General features: G+C 35.6%; 1 protein-coding gene across 9 annotated transcripts in view; it reads right to left on the bottom strand.

Moving 5' to 3' along the window:
- The window catches only part of DLG2 (discs large MAGUK scaffold protein 2), a 1,612,020-nt gene that overhangs the window by 789,889 nt on the left and 797,995 nt on the right, over positions 1-24,136 (bottom strand). For 4 of the 9 annotated variants that reach the window (XM_006144951.1, XM_006144954.1, XM_006144958.1 and 1 more), the window contains exon 1: positions 13,789-14,283. The exons of the other annotated variants lie outside the window; for them this stretch is intronic. In XM_006144951.1, the coding sequence (XP_006145013.1) occupies positions 13,789-14,097 (309 nt within the window). In that variant the 5' untranslated portion in view covers positions 14,098-14,283. Of the gene's footprint in view, positions 1-13,788; positions 14,284-24,136 lie in introns of those variants that run through there. 9 annotated transcript variants of the gene reach the window in all.

The raw sequence follows: 24,136 nt of genomic DNA, 5'->3' as shown, positions 1-24,136 counted from the left end.
AATTGTCCATCAATCAGCAATTGGTTAATTCTGAGGGCCCTGGGAACAGAAAACTGATGGAGCTGATGATGACTTCTTGATTTCTGGCTTTACTGGGTGAATTTAAAACATGTTTGATAGGAAATGAAGGATACGAGAGCAGAAGAGTAATGAAAACAGATTTGAGGTTCTGAGTAAGCTACACACAGAGAAGCACAAATCATGTCAATTGCAGTATTAGTTATGGCTTAATTATGCAAAAAGTAACTATAAGCTTCCAAAGTATTGTTAATCATAATGGGCTATTTCATACTCAAAAGAATCTCTATCCTCAATCTACTTATAGTCCTCAACCTAGTTAACTGTTATCTTTCCACTAGGTCTTTTGAAAAGGATGCCCCCTCTATACCAGAAATCAGACTGCCCTCACATTGCAGATACGTTGGTTTTTGTTTTCTTCAGAACATTCAGGGGGTACTCAAGTTTACTAAGTCCAGCATTGATAGGAGAGTTGTTCATAATACATAAATTTTATTCTAAATATTTGTATCAGCAAAGTAAGAATGGTATGTGTTTAAGGAAAACAATTTGATGTAATTATTCCTAGTTATTATGATTTTGACTTTTAGGGACACTACTTGCATTGTAGGACATGTGGCCCCAAACTCATCCTTAAGTATGTCTATATATACACTTTGTAAAATTCTTATCCATTTGTAAACATACTAAACTAGGCAGACATTTTCCTTTCCCATCTGTTCAGTTCAGATTGCTTTTCCTCTTCAAGTTTTCTTACTGCCAAATTAATGCCTATATTGCACTCCTCAGTACACTCTGTCGACACAGGCAGGTAGTCTGTCTACTTCTGTCTGCTGTAATAATTATCTTTTAATCTGTCACTCAATTTGAACTTGCCCACCTACATCACGGTGTTCTAAAGAACAGACACAAGGAAAAGTGACAGGAGAGACAGAAGCATAGATTGCTCATGAAGATGATTAAGAACTACCCTGTTATATTTAGGAATGGGGAAATTTCTCTTATCAGGAATTTTAAATGGGAAATACTCTTCTATTTGTCTCTCTATCCTTCCTTGCTTCCTTCTGACCAACGAGTCAACAAATTAAGCATGAAGATGCCAGAGAAGATGCTATAAAAGTATCATAAGTGGTCACAATCACATGAAAAGTACTCAGCCTTATTAACAAATAAAAGCAAATTAAATTAATAATAGCATATAATCCTTAACATACCAAACTCATAAATCACTTCAGAGAAGTAAAACTATCAAGAGTGCAGGAGGAAAGGCATGTTCATAGAATGGGGAGTATTATAAATTTGTAAAGCCCTCTTAGAAGCAATTTGGCAATTAATTCTAAGCTTTATGGGGTGAGAATCAGTCTCCCTTGTTTTCCATTCTATCATCATTGATTAACACAGTGTTTTGGCATGTGGAAACTGTTCAATAATGAAATGTTGAATGACTATTGACTGAATGACTAGGTAAATAATATGCGCTTTAAAAAAAAATCACACCCCTTGAATTAGTCATTTTTGTTTCTGAACATATATCCTCATGAGAAATGTGGTCAAAAGTTCATGTACACCAATATTTGCTTCAGTGTTGTTTATAGGAATAAACACAAGATAACCCAAAATTATGGGTTTGGGTAGAAAAAGAATATTTGGAAATCATTGAAAATCATGTCAACAAGAAAAAATATTTTACTAGGTTAGGAAAACCTTCACATTTTGATGTTAATTTAACAAGGCAATAGAATTTTACATTCTTAACTTCTCACTTGACAGACACATATAAACAATATTCTATGTTTAGCTTTGTCTTTATGTGTCAATAAAAATACATCTTTTTCTGAAGATACATATGTAGAGACAAATAAAAGAGTCAAAAGGTGTCAAAATGTTAACTTTGGTTAACTCTGGATAGAATTACAGGTGATTTTTTTCAAGCATATCTTTAGTTTACAATATTTTTACCAGGGGCTTATGATGTTTCTCCATCAAAAACTGAACAATAAAGTTATTGTTTCAATTAGTAAAAATGCTTACTGTTTTTCTTCAAAGGTTTATGCCATGGGGTGCAGAAAGAGATAAAATGAGAGATCATTCCCCAGGGGATGACCATGCTGTAATCCCTTCTTTTCCAATTTCCTTCTTGGATTTTGGGCACACACATACACATGATTGGCATGATTTTCAAGTCGCCAGGTCCAGAACTGGAACAACAGTCGGCCACATGGGAGTCAAGGACCTTAACCACCACACCACCTGCTAGTCCCAAAATGCTTACTTTTAAATTGAGGATTTATAATTATATATATTTATGATTTATTAAAATAAGCTGGAAATAGATCATTAAAAACACTATAAGTGCAATTAGTTTTTGTGACAGTGAATAAGTAAAATAGATTAGAAAAATGAAAGATCAGTGTAAAAACATAACTAACTTTTAGGAAAACACTCAATTGCAAAAACTCTTGCACATCCACGTTTATTGCAACATTATTCATAATTCCTAAAACATTGAGCTAACCTACATGTCCAAAAACTGATGCCTGGGTTGAAAAATCTGTGGCACATGTACACTATGTAATATTACACAGCTATAAAAAAACAATGAGATCCTATTGTTTGACTCCAAATGGATGAATATAGAAGACCTGATGTTGAATGAAGTGAGCTCAACTTTGAAAGATACACATTGCATATACCCACTCAATTTGTATTAAGTGTCTGGACTTTATGACAGAGTTTGAGAGAAATGAAGATGAGATGGTAGAGAAGATAGGTGTGAATGCTAGAGACTGTAAGGGAGGAAAGTGGTTGGTAGAGTGGGTGGTGGAGGATGGGTATGAGAAAAATAATGCATCTGTTAATGAAATGGGTGAGGCTTTAAAAAATATCTCAGATTGGGGCCAGCAGGTGGTGTGGTGGATAAGGGTGCTGGACTCCCTCATGGCCGACCATGGTTCGAGTCTCGGACCTGGTAGCTTGCTTTCCTACTTTCCTCTCTCACTCTCTCTCCCTCTCTGTCTTTCTGGTCAAATTAAAACAAATGAATTAATTAAATGAATGCATAAATAAAATTAAATAAATAATTCTTTAGAACAACTCAGATTATTTGAGATTTTCAGTTAATATTACTTATTGCTAAAATGAAAAAAAAATAGAAATGGGTTTTGAAGGATGAATGTCATGAATAACTGTAACAATCATAACTATAACCATCAATGTTGCCTACTTACTAAATAGCATGGCCTATCAAAATAAAGTGTAAATGTGTTCAATCATGAATTTTCTCTTAAGTTTTCTTTCTTTTTTTCATGAACAAGAGAGGCAGAGAAAGAGAATGAAAAGAACCCTCAATAGGGTTTTGACACCATAATCCATACTCAGTCTCAGATAGGCCCAAATCATAGGCACACACATGCCTTGTGTATACAGGCAGGTTACCAGATGTGAACCTGGAACCTTTGCATATAGGTCAGTCTGAGAGGGTATCATGTTTTACTGCTGTGTCACCATCTGGCTCCAATGGTAGTATTTTAATGTAGCAGTGTCAACTATTAAAATGATGGGGAGAACAGGTAATTTAGTATGCAACATGGTACACAGAAACTAATTATAAAATAATATTTCATGGTATTATTTCAAACTTCCAGAGATTAAGTGGCTCCTATGTGGGACCATGAAGCTGTGGAAAATAAGACTGCTCCTTCCTGACTGTCCTCTCGAAATACAGTACCATATCCATCATTAAAACAGCATGACCTGGGACTGGGAGGTGAAGCAGTAGTTAAGTAGTCACATGGCCAATCACAGCTTGAGTTCTCGACCTGGTGACTTGAAAATCACGCCATGCATGTGTATGTGTGTGTGCACCCAAAATCCCAAGAGGGTAAAGGAAGAGAAGTGACTGTGGTGTGAAGATCCCCCCTGGGGAGGTGATTTTTCATATTCCCTCTGACAGTCTCTATCTCTCTCTGGGGAGTGAATGTGCCCTATGGCAAAAACCTAAAAACAGCATGACCTACTTGAATGCAGAACTTAATTCTGAACAGTGATTCTAGTATTTTATTAGCACTACTGAATAGAAAAATATTTTGAGCCAAACTAAAACCAAAACAAATAAACCAAACAATAAAATCATCTATAAACAATTTCTTTTTCTGCTTTTTTTTTTTTCTTGACAATATGCTTTCTATTAAATAGAGATGCTATAGGGATGGAAGATGTCACACTTAATCTTAATACACTTGCATAATTAATAATAAATGAGATTAAAAGCTAATTAAGTAATTTACAAATGAGACCCTGTATAAATATTCATTTACAAATCAAGGACACTATTGACACAGTGTTGCTGGGCACTGGGGAAACAAGGACAAATCAGCACAGGTTGTTCTCCAGCAGAATCTAGCTTAGTGGAGCAGACACTGGAGATATGTATGGGTATTTATCTGTAATTATAGATACTTATCTACACCTGTGATACAAACTAATAAATTGTGCAAGTTATCCTACTAGACATAAAGGCATCCCTCCTTCCCATAGACATGAACACAATGGAGAAGTCTGTCCAAATATACAGTAAGAACTGTCACAAAGAGGTGATTAGGCAAGGAGGCTACCATGAGTTATGTTCTATGCTAAGGATACAAGGAGTCTCACCAGGGAGACTAAGAAGGAAACAACTAGCCACAATGCAAAGTAACACTGTAATTGTGCAGGATGCCATGTTAACTAGAGGTTTTGTGAGCTAAAATGGACTGAAAAAAATGAAAGATGTGCTTGAACTAGATCTTTTAAAAAATAGATAGGCTTGTTAGGCAGACAGGGACATTCCATTAGCAGGAAATGGAAAGCTGATGGTCTAGGGAGAGGTTGGTGCTTTTTTGTAAAGGGGCAGTAATAAATAATAAATACTTTAAGACTTTCTAGCCTTGCAGTCCTTACTACAACTTCTTGACTCTATCATGACGGCACAAAAACAGGTGGAAACAATTTGTAAGCAAATGAGAATGGCTGCAGTCAAACAAAATTTACTTATATATAATTAAAAGTTTACATAATTTCCATGTCTGAAATATTCTTTTGAATTTCATCAACTATTAAAAAATAGAAAAACTATTTTTAGTTTACAGGCTATATTCAAAATCAGGTAGCAGGCGGGAGGTGATCTATAGGCTGATCTTGCTGTTTCCTAATACAGTTGGAAGGCTAGCTAGACACACACATAATAGTATTCATGACAATATCAAATATCTAAATCAGTGGTTCAATTCTATCAAATGCAGACTTTCTTTTTTATAATAAATATTTTTATAATATCTTCCCTTCTCCATCTGAAATGAAAGTCATAGGTAATACAACCATCTACACATAATTTTCTAAATATAGTGCCTTAACTGGAGTAAAAGAATAAGGAAAAAATAGTATTAAAATAACACGCTTTCAATACAACAATCTGTAGGCCTAACTATACCTGATGATATAACAAAGTAGTCAAGTGCTTGAATATACATACAATGAATAAATCTGGCTATAAATGGGTTAAAGAGACTGGACGCCACTTCTTGTCAGAAGCATGGGAAAATGAAAAGCAGACATATGAGAGATCCTAGATTAAAAATCAGTGTTAGAATAAATAGTAACAGATGATTTGTATAAGACATCAAAGGAAATAACTTTAGTTGAAATACAGACAATCTACCAAGGAAAATTGCAGTTAGATGAAGCAGAGAAAGTAAAACGATTATTCTTACAAATAATCTGGGTCTTTAAGTTTAGAGTCAAAATAATTCCCGATTTTATATATAGGGTATGCCAGTGAGGAAGTTACCTTTTCTCTATCAGTCTGTCTGTCTATCTAACTATCATGTATATATCATTCCCTACTTGGACTTCCCTCTGATGTAGAGGTATAAATTTAAGTTCTGGGGCTTCAAAAGTTTACTCCTTCATATAAAGTGGAGAATTATAAATAGGAAATAAATCCAGCAGCCTAAGGGTTTATAGGAAACTTGGGTATATATAATCTTTGGGACAGTCAGAGAAATATTGAAAATGACACAAAAGTCTAAAACAAATGTCAAGTAATGATCACAACATAAGTTCACTATACTATACACATTTTTTTGGAGAGGTTTCTGCTATAGGGCGCGTGTGCTCACCAGAAAGACAGAGAGAAACAGAGAGATAGAAAGTGAGAAATCACCCCCGCAGGGGGGATGGCCACACTGCAATCCCTTCTCCTCCATTCTCCTCTCAGGATCTTGGGCATGCACGCACCCGTGCCCAGCGTGAATTTAAGCCATGGAGTCTGGGACTCAGACTACATGGGAATCCAGCAACATAGCCATTATGCCAACTGCTGGTCCCTACAAATTTTAAAAATTAAATGGCAAGCAAGTAGAAGATTTGAAAAACAGGTTTATTAATGACATTTGATGAGATCCTTGCATTTCATGTTTCTACCAATTTAAAATATTTGATATCCTTTGACTAATATATCCCCTTCCCTGTCCACTGGTGATTATATTTAATGACAATGTATTGTATGAGGGGAGTCTTCAGAAGTTCATGGGAAATGTATGTTATGGGAAGGCTATGCATGAATGTCACGATTTTTTTGCACCAAAAATAACCTTGTACATTAATTTTCATGAACTTTTTGAAGTGCCCTCATGTATTTTAAAATAGCTAAAAGAATGGATTTTAAATGTTCTAACCACAAATAAATGATATTTGAGACGATGGATATATTAAGCAGCTTGATTTTGTCATTCCGCAATGTATATATGTATTGAAACACATTTTAACCCTATAACTATATACAGTCATTTCTCAATTAAAAATAAAACTTAAAAACAAGTAAATAATTTGGTTCTAGAATTATCAAAAGGAACTTCAAATTTCTTTGATTACAAACTTTCAGATGAAATCTACAAATGTAGACTGATATAGCTGTATCAGTAATACTAATACCAGGAGTACATTTGGGAAGTTGAAATCTTCCAAAATGGGGAACAATTCCTGATAAAATTTCTAATGGAATAAAGTACAGTGGTACCTTTTTTTACATAGAGGAGTAAAAGGAGTCAGTCCTAGAAAATTTTAATGACTATTAAATACTTGCAAAAAATACTTTCTCTTTGTTTGTAAAACCGATTTTAGGCTTAGATAATTATAAACTTCGTAATTATTTTTTCATAAGTATCCAGCAGACTATTAAACTGTGCACAACAGGGGCTGGATGGTGGTGCAGTGGTAAAGCACAAGGCTCTGCAAGATTGACCCCCATGGAAGGTTTTGGGTTCCATGGGTTCTAGGTTCTCTCACTATCTGTCTCTCTCACTCATGGAATATATAAATATGTAAAGAGGAGGTATATGTTCCCTTTTATTCAATGTCTATTAGTGCATTATCAACAAACAACCACTCTTTATGAACCTTAGTACAGATGGGCTAAGCTAGGGCAAGCAACTAGGACTAGTAAAAAGAAAACTCAACTCTGAGTTCAAAGACATGGTCCAATCCTGCCACATACAGAATGACCTCAAACAAGTCTCTCAACTTTTGTAAACTTCAGTACCTCCTTTGGAAAATGTACTTGATGAACACCGAGTTTCCTCTTTTAGTTCTGATACAATTATAAAACATTTTGGTAACTTTGGGAAATTACAAGAATGGATGAAGGTCAACAAAACACAGAGGAGAATAAAACCAGGTAACAGATCAAACAATGTCAGAAAAAGGAAAAAAATGGAAAATGAAGGTGAGATACTGAAGAAAGATTCTGATCCTTGGCATGATAAATAGGTAGACCAAACCTGGGTCTGACATTCACAAATAGCAACACGTGATGATTCTCTTGGACTGAAGATGGATAATGTCTCCATAAACTTTTCTTTTGTATTTATATTATAAGGTTATAGTACATGGTTCTCAATTTCTTACCATAAATGTTGCAAAGTTGAATCCAACTTGCCAGAAACCCAGACTATGAGGTTTATCTAAGAACAAATACCTAATTTTGGTCTTAGTGCTGTGGGAATCAACTTCAACTGCTTCAGCTCAGCACAGTTCTTAACTTTGATGAGAAAGGAAAAGGATATTCAGGGGCCCAACTCACTCAGGGTCCCTAGGACCAGAAAATGAAGTAAAATTAGGGAAAATCTAGGATTTTGCAAGGGGCTGCCAGTCCTCTCAATCGTATAAAACACTCCAATCCTTTATGAGTATTCTTGTGAGGGATATTCTTCCTTCCAGGGTACTTCAAATAGACCTTTTTTTGTAGGATGTGGTAGAAAGAATGAGGGAGTCATAAATCCCTACATTTGAAACCAGTTCTTCCCTTATCAGTTTGTGACTGTAAGCAAGTGACTCCTAGCCTTGATTTGTACATCTGCAAAATGGGGATTACAATACCATGTTAATGCTCTGGAGAGGATTTTAAAAATGGCTAATGTAAAAGCCCTTCGCACAGTACCTTATGCATTGTGAGAGTTTTAAGCACTCAATAAATATTAAGTCACCTTTTCTCTTTCCTTTCCTGCCCTCTGTGTTTCCTTCTCCTTGTCCTGCCCTTGGGAGAATGCGCTGCTGATGTCAGTATCGAGCAATATGGTGCCGTGATCGTTGACCAAGTGGCTTTCTGGCCCACCACAAGAATGCTCAGAACCTTAGTTCCCTTTGTAAATTTCACTTGCTCTCTTACGTTTCTTATTTCCATTTCTCAGAGATAGCTGGCATTTTCCGGAGACTATAATGTCTTATTCTTCTATGAAAGAATTTCCTTTCTATGGAAAGGAGATCTCATTCTGGAATAAATCAGTTAAAGGAGGCAGGGAGTTAAAACAAGCTTCTGCTTTTCTGTCTGGGCATACACTGAGCTTGCGATTTCAGCCTAAGGCAACTCTCTCCTTCCACTAAAAGTCCTCGGCACTCAAGTTGCTACTAACTGCTGTTTCTGAAGTTGCTGCAAAGGGACTGTTAGAGATTTACAGAGTTTGGCTAAATACTTCGAATGCAGTTATTTTCTCAGGATGTTGCTGGAAAAACCCTCGAATATCCCCTTACCACTGAATACAAGTACATGGGAATGCTACTTGATCAATACAATTCTATTTCCCATTTTTAAAGTGTGCACAGTTGTAAACCTCTGAGAACCCTGAAGGACAAAATGTCACCCCAACATCAGCATCATACGGTATGATGCCAAATGTTTCTGGACACTTGCCTAGCTTAACCTTCATCATTATAAGGAAGACATCAAACAAGGCAGTGAGCAAACTAAAAATTCTAATCAAAGAACATAATACTGATGATCAACTGGCTGTATGTTAATTTCTTTGGTGAAAAAAAAAACAAAATTCTGCTATCCCTAGTAATAATAAATAACTTTTACAGAATAATTGTGCTCTAAGTGCCATGCTGGGATCTTTATAAGAAATACTTTCAATTCCTGTTACTTTTCTCTGCAACATGACTTTATTATCCCAGGTTTTAAATAGAGAAAAAATGAGGCTTAGAGAGGTGAAACAAATGAGGTCACACAAAGCTAGTAAGTTCATATTTAGGAGTGTCTGGCTCTAAAGTATAAATCTTTTTTTCTATCAATTAGTGGGTGTCAGTTGACACTATCACAGAATATTAATACTTGAAGAGATTTTGGTGTTCATATAGAGAAAACCAGTTATTTTAGAAACAGAAACTGAAATCCAGGTTTTCTTGACCATTAAGGCTCACCTCTGGAGAGTGGCAGAGGTGGCAGTGACTCCATGCTACATGCTCAGTGGAGATCTCAAGGCCCATCTCTGTGACCAGGCACCACTGCCTCTCCAGGGCATACGCCTGATGAATCTGCCCTCAGGGACCAATGTGCTAGGCATTTAGGACCCTGTGCAGTTCCACACAGGCACCAGGGTGCTATGTGTTTGTTTCTTTGTTTGTTTTGTATCTATTATTCCTGCTCAAAAAACTTTTCTTGTCCATGTAATACACACAAAGTTTTTCAAGACAGTCAGTCCAATTTAGTTCAAGTATCACCACCTCCAGGAAGCCCTCACGGATATACCTTCTCTTCCCATTCCATCAGAGATAATGAATGGGTTAATAATAGCCAATTTTTACTGTGAACTTACTATTCATTCATTTATTCCACAAATATTTATTGAGTTCCCATGACATGAAAGCACAATGCTAAATGCTTTCCATGAAAATATTGAGCATCTCTCATCCCAACACTATAAAGTGGGTATTATTTTTATTCCTGTTTTATAAAACAGAAAATCTAGGCTTAAAAAATATACAGTATCTTTTCTAAAGGAAAAAAAAAAGGCTCTTGCTCTCTTACTCCTCTGTGGTCCCTCTGCATCCTCTGTGAATATACATTTACTATGTCATCCTCAACACTCCCAGAACTCGTTTCAGTCCAAGTTGTACCATGATATAATTGTGTATAAAAGATGATCTGTTTATCAAGTGTTATATATCACTGTAGGCTGTGAACTCCATAGCGTACGGGTGATACCTACTTCACTTTATAGTCATAGGACCTGATGGAGTGGTACATAGTAAGCACTCAGTATGTGATAATTGAATAAATAAGGGAAGAAAGAATGAATGAAGAGCAAATGCACAGAACTCTGGCCTCTGAGCCACACTGCTCTGTGCTGTCTCCCTTAATTAGTCTGCACCTGTGGAGAGAAGCCACATAAGCAATGATGGCCATGTTTCTTTCTCAGGCCTACTTTTATCCTGCATGTACGTTCCAAAACTCACTTCTGAGCACTGTAATTTTACATCTTCTTACCTATTATTATGATTATATTAATTCTAAAGGTTTAAATGAAATGAAACTTATTTGAGAAGAGATAAAAGCTGTTTTTAGACCTGTCAAGGAACAACGGAATGACAGAGTCCTGTAAGTACACAGCAACCCAAATAATGAAAGTGTATCAAAGAGCCTTGGGAGGAACTCAGTCACTACCATGGCCCTCTATTATAGCAGCCGGAAATCACACTGCTGATATCCACGTAATACAACAAATATCTCTGAGGGCAAGATCCCAGCTCCCAGACGTTAAACAACCCTCAGGCACGTTCTGTTCCACATGTGGGTCCCTGGGCTCTTTTAAAACCTACACTACCCTTCTGTTTTATCATGGATTCCAGTGTTTACTATAATTCGCCTCCATCCACAGTTTTATAATATGTCACAGGATACTTCCAGTTAATTAAGGTAGAAAAATTGTATCGCAAATTTCTAAAAGCAGACTAGGTTTAACAGACATATGCCTACAGACAACACATACTTGCTTTTGTGATAGTATAAATAGGTGTACAGTACTTACACATACATGCATAATTCCAATATTAGTGGATGCTATAGATTTATATGTGAATGAATGAATGCATATATATATATATGTATATATCAGTATTTTGGAACACCTATCAGAAGTAGAGAAAATATATTTTATTTGGAAAAATATTTTACACAGAGAGAATGAAGCATTGTTTGGCAGAACAAATTAGTATTTTCTAGGTGAAGAAACAGGAATAATATAGAACTTTAATTTATATATGTGCATATGTATATGCATGTATACGCATACTTATACATGAAAGTATGTTATTACATACAAGTAGTTAGTTATTATGGAAATATTTAAATACATATATTAGAATCTGTGTGTGTGTGTGTGTGTGTGTGTGTGTGTGTGTAAAGAGAAAGTTAAAAATTATACAACATAATGTATTTTTAAGGATACAGGCAAGGACCAAAGAAAGAGTGATCAATCTAGACAGCATGTTTACTCAACAGAGGAAAGGAAAGGTAGGAGGTCAGCTGAGGGAAGTGTCATTACATTGTGCACCCTGGAAAGTACAGTATCATAGCTCCGTATTAGGAGATCACTACTCTTCCCAGTCAATAAAATGAACATGTGAACAAAAGAGGAAATGTATAGAACACATATGCAAAAGAGTTAGGGGAGATGGTGACTGACTCAATTCATTGCCTTCTCATATGTCACTAGATCTCTAATTATCAGTACAGAGAGTCTATTTAAATCCTTCAAAGCATTAAACGGCTATAAAATTCAAGCAAGTAGGAGGCTGACTGTTAAAAACCAAAGAAGGGAAAAGTTCCCCTCACTTGATAAAAATGTACCAAGAGTTTTAGAGTTTCGTATGGTTATTATAATATAGTTTTAAGTATTTTGGTTTGGAAAAGTATTATTCATGAAGTGAAAAGAGTATTACATATTAGATAAAAATCATTGCAACAATATTTTAAACCAGTCTGCCCTTTCTAATACTATGTAAAAACCCAAGTCAGATGCTATTGAGTAAGTTTGCCTTGCTATCCTTTATGAGTTTTGATAATCCTCTAGAATCAGTATAGAGAAGAGGTTAAAGATATTTAAATGAAAGTTAAAGAGTATATAGGGTCTTCGCAACTGTCAAGACCGTTTATTTTGGAATTCACATTAACTTTGAAAAAATAACTGCACTCCTAGATGCCATGCTTCATTTCAAGCTGAAAAGTTTAATACTAAAATGGTAATATATTTCCAATTGAAATGAAGATGCTGAGATGCTCTTCACCCCTAAGCAAAGCTTGTACTTGCCTGTCGATGCATCAAAAGTCATGTATAAATATATTCATGTATATGTAACTATATTATTAAGGGCCAGTGATAGACGGCATTCTTGGAAGTACTTTTTAAAAGCTATTATTAAAATGAAAATGTTCTCTACATCTCTCAGATCATAACATTTTATTCATGATCAATATTCCTTTCTCAATTTTGCTAAAGTCATATTGGAACTGAGAAAGTTTTTTTTTTTTTCTGCAAACACAGCTTCTCTTTCTCTCAATTAATAATTAAGGACAGTCATTGCTTTGTATTTATGAGAGTGATTACAGGTACACTATATTCATATTTTACAGCATTTTCAGGAAGTTGTTTTTCCTCCTTTTGAATGGAGACAGAATAAAATAAGCCAATTTCATTTCTGGTAAATGTTAGTAGTTTGGAGGCAAGAACAAACTAGGAATCAAATTAAAGAAATCTGTACATGTGCTTCAGAAATCCCTTATAGGTGAAAGAGAGTTATCGTTTTTAATATAAGTAACTTTATTGCTTCTCTATGAATAAGTGGAATATTTTCTTACTTTATTCTAAGTGTAATCATCCTCTATCTTGCTCCTACTTATTCCTTTTTCTTTTGCAAAATTAATTGTTTAGTAAATAACAAAGGTCCTCCAAAGCTGAAGAGGCATACAGTATTATAAGAATAAAATGAGAATAGCATATTTCAACTATTTTTTATAGCTGAAGAAACAGGTATTATTTTTAAAGAAATGAAAAGTGTTTAATTAAAATAAATTTTCTCCTCTATTCCTTAAATGAATAATAATAATAGAAAACTAGTCATAGCAGAACAGAAAAGTTAGCCATGATTAGAAGTAAAAGGGCTGCTGAAAGATTGGGATACAGAATAACATAGATCACCTGAGGACTAGAGAAGTCCAACTTGGGAGGAAGTCACGGAAAGAAACTGACCGCAGCATCCCTAGACTCTCACAAGCCAGCCAGAGGTATGAGCACACAAACACGTGTCAAAACGACAGGTTTTCTTGACCTAACGTTTTCTAAACAGGCGTTCCCAGTCAGCAAGGAGGACTCAGCAAAGTTTCCACACCATTCCATCTTTACACAACTTGCTCTCACTTCCTTCCGATACTCAAGGGAAAGTTACAAGGAAAAAGCTCACCTGTGCTGGGCTGTACCAGCCATGTGGGCAGGCGCAATGCTCCCCACAAGTCCCTTTGCCCTTGGTGCCCGTCTTGTGGGGGCTTTTCCGCACACTGTCCCACAAGGTGACCAGCTTGGTCCTGTTTGAGGCTGGGCCCCCAGGTCCTGAGGAGGGCATGGTCTGAGAACTGTACCCGAGCCCCTGAGGGTTCCTCTGCCAGCCACAAGCGCAGTGGGCATCCCTGATCAGTGTGGGCGCGCTCCTGCCGGCATCCATCCCATCGGACCCCCGGCTGCAGCTGTGTTGCTTGGTGAGGTATGCATTCATACTGCACTGGTGCCTACCCTTTCCTTTGGTCAGCTCTGCACAGAAATGTCTCCTCCCTCACACCCCTTTCTTCCAGGCAGTTGTAAAAGTCTTTTTTCCCCCGTGGATCCCTCAGTGTCTTTGACAGCTGCTATAAGCAGTGCATCGTGGGAGCTGTGGGAGCAGCGAGAGCAGCTCCGCACAGCATTATCTGCGGGCTGGTAGCTCTTTGTCAATAGATGACTCAACTCACAGAGCAACTTGACAGTCTCCCTGCTCTAGGCAGAAGCAATCAATGCTCCACACAGCTGGGCTACAAGACTGTACACTGTGTTACAAACCCTTTTTGGATGGAGCCCCACAGTAAAGAATACTCTTTGCAATTTGGCATTCTGGCTTTTTCCTCTCCTTGCTGATCCCGGCACAAAACACAAACCTCAGGAAAGAGAACTCCTTATCACATTAGCAGGACCCTTCTTTCCAGAAGGGATGTGTCTAAGCGAAAACATTGTTAGCATAAGCAGTTTTAAATGATGGGAAAGTTAACCCATAAAGGAATTTTCAGCATTTACAGGAATCATTTGTCTTTGCCAAGACCTAGACCAAATCATGAGGTAACTAAATAAAAGCATTGATATTAACTCCAAAGAATAATAATTCATTTTTTTAAATTACTGAATTCACAGCATGATAGTAGAGTCTTTTACAATTTGGAAGCTTAATTTGTTTTAAATCATGATTATATATCATAATCCAAACATATACATTTATACTATGAGCCAGTATTAATTCTTTTTATAAAAAAAGGGGCAATTTTCAAGGTTTAAAACTGATGGGCTGTCTTATAAGAGTATTTTTTCCTTACCCCAAATTATTCTGTGGCTTTTCTTTCCAATACTTTACCACAACAAATACATTTGCCACAGAGAGTCTAAATTTTAAAGTGAAAGATGCATTTGACTCTGCCATATAGTATTTTGGTATCCAAAGACATAAATTCCTACTTCTGTCACTGGAAAACTTGAGTGGAATTTATGCAGTTTAGAGCAATTGCCTTTTGAAGAGGACATCATTGTTTGTACGTTTTAGACTGCTTACTGAACCCATACATAGGGTTTTCAGTAAAGAAAAAGGCTAATTGTAACACAGAATTTTTGGTCTGCTTGAAACTTTCCATATCTATTGCCAAAACATCTATCCTTATCATGCGGTCCTAAGGAAATAATTTTTGGTTTGACTGGGAATCAAGTCATCAGCTAGGCAAGACCAAACAAAGGTGATATAATTAATTTCTCTCTTGATCGTCAAGAGCCATCAAAGCTACCTTCTCAGAGGACTGACCAGGTTCTGGAGTAGTGCAGACCTCATTTCTTCTGGGCTGGCAAGAGCCAGGACCATAGCATGTTCTTTATTTCAATACAAGGAACCTTGGATAAGTTGTTGTTAAATTTAAAAATTCTGAAAGGGAAGGAAAGGATCTTCTCTTCCATTTATTTCCACTAAAGTATCCTTTTCCAAATTCTGCACTAGAGGCTGTTGAAAGTACTGTGCCTGGCACTGAAGGTTTCAAACATATCTTTGTTGAAAAGTAATGACTCACATATGCAAGTTTAAAGGCCAGGCCCTGGTCTATGTTATTGACCATTTTCCCCCAAGCACCTAACACATTACTGTCCCACACACAACAGTATTAAAGACTTTTTCTAGTTTTTGGAGGGAAGAACAGGTGGCTGGGTGAATATATAAATGGAAGGAAAGAATAGAGGAATGAAGGAGTTGATTAAAACTTTGTGTAACAATATTTAATTCTGTAATGGTCCAGAAATATGAACTATTGCTTTAAGTTTAATTGTGATGGTTTTGAGGTGTTCTTGTTAAGAAAATTTGTGAAAAAAATATTAATACTTTAACTGTTGGGCAGAAATAATAGTGACATGAACGATCTTTCCTATTAAAAGAAAATAAAATCAAGAAGTAAAGAAGTAAATACCCAAAGCCAGTAAAATTGAGGCAAATAGACTCCAAATGGTACTCAATGAGAAAAAGGCAGGAATTTCTCTCTCTCTCTCTCTCTCTCTCTCTCTATCTCTGTCTGCCTGTCTGTATCTTTATTTTGGATCAAGGAGAGAATGTCTGGAAGAAGTTTTGAGTCAAATCGAGCTGATGAGAACTTCGGACCTGCCTGGTGTCACCATGATACATGGCTATACAATAGGACTTGATATGATATGGTAATGCCATCGCTCCCAAATGAGAATGTCAGGAAGTGATAAGTTTAGCTCTCTCCAATGTTATCTAAGCATAGATGCTTCTTCAGTTTTTCAGGCAGATATCATTGCTCAAAGGCCCACTGGCTTTTTTAGGGAACACATGTCCTGTTCTCACCCATTTGCCTCTCCAGTATGAGAATCAATCTGCATAGATGTCAGTCAGTTTGCATTCATCACAATTTTCTAATGGTGTGTGCAGCTTGCAACAAGACAAAAAATTTCCTGTCTGGGCACTAGTCAAGATACTATAAATCTTCACATGGACCTAAACCTATTATGTATGGGTTATTCACAATAAGCTATTTCCTCCACTCATAAGGGTCAGAGGATTTCTGTTCTGATCACTTCGGTATGCCATTTCTTTGTATGTAAATAAATATCATACATTACATACCTAATGTTACTTTTCTCAAAGATCTTTAAGACCATAGCAAATTTTCTTAAGCCTATTATAAGAACATTGAAATTATTATTTCACTTTAGTACACAAAAAGCAATTCTAGTCTCCTGTATTTCCCTCCCCACAAAGAGTTTTCCTTTTGAACATGACATTTGGTCATCTAAATCTGAGGACAACCAGTTAAACAGATAAATATGCCCAACTAGCCCTCTGTACTATGAAACAGACTCACTTAATTAACAATAATTCAATTTGATCAACTGTAATTGGACAATTGTAATGACCATGAGATGACATAAAATTTGGGCCAAATAAGAATTAGCAATGCACAAGTACACATCCTACTTATCATAGTGATTTAACATGGGCAGCTGGTGCACAGGGCAATGCCTACGTGAGATATATCTTACTGAACTCTCTTTGACCTGGCACAGACTCCATAGAATAACCACTAGTTTTAAAGGAAGGACTTAAAACCAACATCCTGGCTTGATTTGTTTAATACAAAACAAAAAGCAAACATGAATCACTAAATAAATCGTACTGTACTAAAACACTACGCAGAATATTTTTCCAGATAAAATTTCCTTCAGGCACTGCATACAAAAGGGAAATGAAAATATTAATTACGAAAGAAGAACTAAATGCTTGCTAAAGGATGACTGGGTAGTAGAAAGTCCTCTAGTGGCCCCAAGAAATATGTTAAATAATCATAAGTGCTGCAATGTACTAGATATAATTTCTCATTACATGAAAAGTGTATATAATTTTTGTGATTGCAAAAACTAGATTTTATAAATTCTAACACATTAATGTCTTTTATGTCTAAAAATTTCAACCTAGACAACCTTCGAATCCAAGTACTTTTACCTTTCGAAGTAAGATAATAATATTTAAAGTATTTTAGACTCTAAAGTTATCTCCAAAATACTTAAACTAATTTAGTCATAAGGCCTATGAGATAAAAATAGGAAGGAATTTGGTGTGCCTAATAGATACAGAGATTTAACCTGGACAGATGAATAAATAAAACATTTTTGAAAGTTTTACAATGTCTCAAACTCTTACTAAGATACTTGGATTTGGGTGGGTGTTTAGGGGAAGAAGTTAATATGGAATAGTGATGCAGCTAAATTATAAAATGATTTTTAGGAAATGTGGATTTATTATGTTCTAATGCACTTAGTGACACTACCATAGAAATCAGAATACTAATGATGTGACATTTGTTAGAGATTCTGAAAGGAACACTCGTAAAAGGTAATAATCATTTATAATTTACATATTTTAACAATAGAATCTAAGTGCTGAACTACATTGCTATAAGAAAATTTCTTCTCAACCTTAAGATTAAAGTTATGTCATTTCTTCTGTGAGTGTTCCAGATCCCCTTGACAAATTAAGTCAACACTCTATAATGTTGGTTTACTCATTTGTGTAAATATATTTCACACTTGTCTATTTCTCTCAATCGCCATGACAAGCACCCTAGCCTTAGCTAGCATCTTTTCTCTATAGAACTAGTGAAACAGAATTCTAACTGGTCTCTGGCATTTACCTTTGCTGCAGTTCATTCTTAAATATTGGCTAGAGTGACTCCTAAAATTTCAGTTGTGGTCAGTTTGTACCCTCTTGATACCTGTCAATGAAGTTTCATTCTCTGCAGGATCTTTAACCCCACCAACAGTACCATCTTAAGGTGGCTTGCATGTTCCTTAACTGTGCCCTGTGTGACCTGGCCTCCACTATTTTCATCAATCTTGTCTGTGCCTCACTCCCTTGCTCAGCTCTCCAACCACACAGGCCTTAATGACCTGGACTCAGTTCTACCTTGTGGCCACTGAGCATGTGCTTTTTTCCACTTCACACTTTCACAAACTTAATTCCTACTCACCCATCTGTACAATATATCAAGAGGCAGTCCTCCAAAAAGAGCCACCATAAATAAACATACAGTATAAATTAAGAAGAAAAGTGGGCTTACTGTGCAACACAACTTCAATACAACAAGTTTCCCAAGCTTTGATTCCAACCAGATAGCCATCCCTAAACCTCTTCTGTTCAGAAATTCTGGAGCTCAACCCAAATACCACTTCCCCAAGAAAGCATTCCCTAAAAAGTATCCCCCTTCTAGAACAGATCAAGTCATCCTCCTGTCAAGCATTCATTTGGCAACTGTGGTCCTCTATTACAACACTTCCCATGATTTTATTTCAAACAAAAATTGCATTATTATTGGGTGGTTGGAAAAGTCATGACATATTTTTGCATAGAAAAACAGAAAAATACATCATAATATTCCTGACAACCCAATAGTTGTTCTGTCTCCTTATCCCTGTAAGGTCAGAGGATTTATTTATTTATTTACTTTATTTTTTACTTTTTAGCACCAGCATCCTCTGAATTTAGTGTAAACTAAGCATTGAATTGTTATGAAAGTAAATAAAGCAGAGAGAAGACAAAAATATTTTTTCAGTGATCATACCAATATAGATATTCTGGTCTGTGTTCTATCTCTCAATGTAAAATGAATAAATGTTTTATTTTTAAAAACAAAATAGAAATATGCTCCTAAGGTCACCATTTTAGTGAAGCACTTAACACACTGAGTGGCATTAAGCATATTAACTCATTTTTTGAAGAATTTTGCTACCAGTCCTAACACTGAAACTGAAACATCTTTTCTTCTGATGTCTTTTTCTAACTTTGTTATCAGGGTAATGCTAATCTCATGAAATGATTTGGTAGTGTTCCCTCCTCTTCAAGTTTTTGGAAGAATTTCAGAAAAATTAGCGTGAAATCTTTAAATGTTTGGTAGAATTAACTTGTGAAGTCATCTGGTCCTAGCCTTTTCTTTGCTGGGAGGCATTTGATTACTGATTTAATCTCCTTACTAGTTGCACAACTATTCAAATTTTCTACGATTCACTTTTAGTGGTTTGTGTTTCTAGGAATGTTTTCATTTCATTTAAGTTGATCAATTTGTTGTTGTATAGGTGTTCCTAGTATTCTTATAATTTTATTTTCATGCAACCAGTAGTAGTCTTCTCTTTTTTTTTTTTTTATTTTAGTTATTTGTGTCTTCTTTTTTTCTTAGGTAATCTAGCTAAAGGTTAACTGGATTTGTTGATCTTATTAAAAAAACAACTCTAAGTCTTATTGATTTTTTTCTCCAATCAACTTTATATTCTACATTTTGGTTATTTCACCTCCTACCTTAATTAGTAACTCCCTTTTGCCAAATTTCGACTTTTGGGAGAAATTTTTAGTATAGGGCACATGCGCTCGCCTGAGAGACAGAGAGAGACAGGGTAACAGAAAGTGAGAAATCCCCCTCCTGCCCCTCAGGGGGATGGACATATCACAATCCCTTTTCTTCCATTCTCCTCTCAGGATCTTGGGCATGCATGCACACGCACCCAGTATGAGTTTCAAGCCTCCAGGTTGGAGACACGAACCGTGGTCAGCCATGTGAAAGACCAGTGATGTAACCATTACACCATCTGCTGGTCCCAAAATCTTTCTCTTTTTAAAATCTACACATCCATCACTATTTACTTCCCTCTTAGTATTGCTTTTCTGCATTTCATTAGTTTTAGCATGCTATGTTGTTTCCATGTGTCTCAATTTATTTTCTAATTTTTTATTTTGATTTGTACTTTGACCTACTGGTTCAAGAGTGTATTATTTAATTTCCACATAATTGTTAATATTTCAGTTTTCCTTCTGCTATTAACTTCCAGTTTCATTCCACTGTGATTAAAAAATATCCCTTGTATGATTTCAATTTTCTTAGATTTCTTAGGGCTTGTTTTGTCATAACATGCAATCCATCCTGGAAAATGCTCTGCATGTTTGAGAATAATATGTATTCTGCTGCTATTGGGCAGAATGTTCTGTACATGTTTGTTAAGTCCACTTGAAAGACAATGTTATTAGTGTCCTCTGTTCCTTTATTGATCTTCTGTCTGGATGCACTTTCCATTATTGAAAGTGAGCTATTAAAATTCCCTAATCCTATTGTACTGTTGTCTATTTTTCTCATTCTGTCCATGTTTGCTTCATATATTTGGGTGCTCTGATATTAAGTGTACATATGCTTATAATTATTATGTCTCCCTTGCAAGTTGACACCTTTCAACAGTACATAACATCCTTGTTTCTTTTTTTTTTAATGAAAGTCTATTTTGTCTGATATAAGTATAGCCATTAAAAAGTTTTTTGGTTACTAATTGCATGGGATATTTTTTAATTCCTTTAACTGTAGCATCTGTGTCATTAAATCTTTTTTTTTTTTTTTTGCTTTATTTTTTCATTTACATTTTATTTCATTTTCTTTTATACATTCAATCACATTATTTAGCTTATAAAGTGAATATTTTAACATGTGAACATTTCTCCCTAGTCCAGTTGATAAAGCTATAAAATATCTTCAATAGGTAATAGCACATTTCTTTGTCTCATTAATGCTTTGCCTCTCTATTTTGGAGTAGAAAGAATTAAGGCATGTCATTAAATCTAAAGAGAGTCTCCTGGACAAAATATAGTAGACCTTGTTTAAAAAAATCCATTCAGCCACTTTGTGTCTTTTGATGAAGAGGTTAATCCATTTATATTTAGAGTAATTATTGCTAAAGAAGTTACTTATGCCACTACATTAATAATTTTCTGTCTTATATAATGTTTTGTCCCTCTTTTCCTTTCTTATTTTCCTTCATGTTTCATTGAATATTTTATAGTGGTATTCCTTGATTTCTTTCTCATTTTCTTTTGAGTATTTTCTATTACTATTTTTTTGTGTATCTGTGATTACTATGGGACTTACATAAAAACATTTTATAGTTATAACAATCTATTTTAAATTGAAAACTAAACTTCAGTTGCATATAAACACTGTAAGATTCTACTTTTTTACCCATATACATACTTTGTTACTTATTTCACAAATTACATTTTTATATTATGTATTCATTAACATAGCTTTTTAGTTACAGTTGTATTAATATTTTTGTCTTTTAACTTTAGTCCTTAATATAAAAACTAAACACTGAGCTTTGTGTATGAGGCATAAGAATGCTTTTGTCTAAGACTTAATCAACCTAAAATACACATACTTGGGTCAGCAGTTGGTATGGAGGTTATGACAACTGGATCTCACAAGGTCAAATGCACAGTTTGAGTCCTGGACTCCGTAGGCTTGAAAAACACACCATGCACATGTGCATGTGTGCCCAAAATCCTGAGAGAAGAATGGAGGAGAAGGGTTTATAGCGTGGCCATCACCCCTAGGGAGTGATTTCTCATCCCCCCCAACTCCCTGTAAATGCACACATCCTATAGTAAACTGAAAAACAAAACAAAACAAAGCAAAACATATTACAGTTGTACTGATTTAAATGATACATCCATGGTGGCTCTTGATCAGACTTTTGAAAACCTAATACATTTAACACCCCAGGTGAGTTGTTTCCAAGTGCCTGTTTCCTCCTCACTTTTCCTACTAGATGCTCTATTGATTCTTTTTTGGTTACTAAGAGCAGACATGATAGTGTGGGAAAGCCTGGAGGCCCTGAGAAGGAAAGAGGCATGTACTGTTTCCTTTGCTGAGTTTTTTTAAGGAAAGAAATGAATGAGAAATGAGATGTACAAAGATATCATGATGATATTGTATTAGAACAATGAAAAAAATGGAGGCAGGCAAGAGGGGAGAGGAAGGAAGAAAGGAGAGAAGGAAAGGAAGGAAAAAAACAAAGTGAAGGAAGAAGGAAAGAATGAAAGAAGAGAGAGAACAAAAAGAAACAGGGAAGCAGTGCAGTGGGTAAAACAACACTGTGATGCTTGGTTAATATTGGATTTGGAGGCAGCTTCAGACTATCACATTGGTGGTAACTATCCACTGAGCTTTTAAAATAGGTAATAAATCCAGAGAAGCAGCTTATGTATATTTGTAACACTTTGTTCACTTGCATTTAAATTTAGAATAAGCCCCAAGTAAAACAATGGCGATTTATATAGAATTATTAGTTCTTACATGATTTAATTATATCGAGATACATGAATTTAACTTTAACTTTTATGTAGGCAAACTGTCCATTTTTGTCCATTTTATTGTGTGTTAAAATAATATCCCTCTCCTACATTTTTTTCTTGACCCAATGAAATATTTACCTTAGGTCAAGGTGGGAGAGAAAAATGACTAAGATGAATGTCTTTACTAAAATACCAATAAATTTGCCAAAATAAAAAATAAAAAATATTGGAAGGTTCCAGGTTCTTGTCCTAAGGCCTCGTTGATCCCGGGCACATGCATGTTTGCCCAAGATCTGAACTGGCTGAGGCTGGGAGTGGACTGTGGCAAGAAGACCCTATTGGGGGTGCTTGTTTCTCTCTTTCTCCCTGTCTCTGTATCTTTCTGTGTGTTTCCCTCTCCTGGAATGCATAAATTAAATAAAACTTATTTAAAAAGAAGAAGAAGAAAGGGAGGGGAAGGAGGAAACAGTTACAAATAGAGGAAAAAAAATAAAAAGTAAAATAAATAATCAGATTGAACACACAAAACCAATATGGAGCAAATATAAACAGATGTTTCACAGACTGTGGGACAGTCTTGCACGATACTACTGAGACCTCCTTAAAGCAGAGTACCTGGTTTTTTTGGAGCTGTCATGCACATTATAGGGAGGTAATCATAAGGTGAAATCAGTCTTTCTTCAGTCTAAGTTTTAGAGGCTTACTTTTCTGATTAATACCTTATAAAAGATTTTCCCCCATCTATCAAAAGGTTAAAAAAAAATCTTCTTAGTTAAACATAAACCAGATTCTGAATTGTCAGAGGTTATTCATCTAAAGATTGGCCTAAAGGCAGGGGTATGGATTAACAGAAATGACAGGCCCTCTTCCAGCTAAACGATCTCGTTTCCTTGGGGACTTGACATTTTAGTAAAGCTTCACCTAATTGGTTTTGCCTTGACCAGCACATTTCAAATACACATTTAATTAATCATCCCCTCCTCTGTGATTCCATATTATTTTGCTTTTGTGTTTATTAATTTCATTCAATAAATATTTATTGAGTACCTATTCTGTACCAGGAACTGCACTAGGAATAACATAGCAAAATGGAGACAGGATAGAATTCTAGCAGAAAGACCTTGAAAAAGCAAACATGCTGAGTGATGAAACAAAGATATGTAGAAACAACATGTGGGACCTCTACTGGTATTGACCTTGTCCAATTAAAGTCGGTTTCATAATTATATGTGGGCACATCTGTCTTTCCTCTAGGTTGTAAGCTACTTAAGAGTACTCACACCCTCCTTTCCATTGTTTCACACTACAATTATTTATTAGTAAATATTTGTTGAATTGAAGTTGGAAAATAGGGGACTTG

Source organism: Tupaia chinensis, unplaced genomic scaffold, assembly GCF_000334495.1.
Source record: "Tupaia chinensis unplaced genomic scaffold, TupChi_1.0 Scaffold000139_1, whole genome shotgun sequence".
Classification (NCBI taxonomy): Eukaryota; Metazoa; Chordata; class Mammalia; order Scandentia; family Tupaiidae; genus Tupaia; species Tupaia belangeri.
The sequence above is the reverse complement of the archived record's forward strand: the minus strand, read 5'-3'. Positions and strand labels throughout refer to the sequence as shown.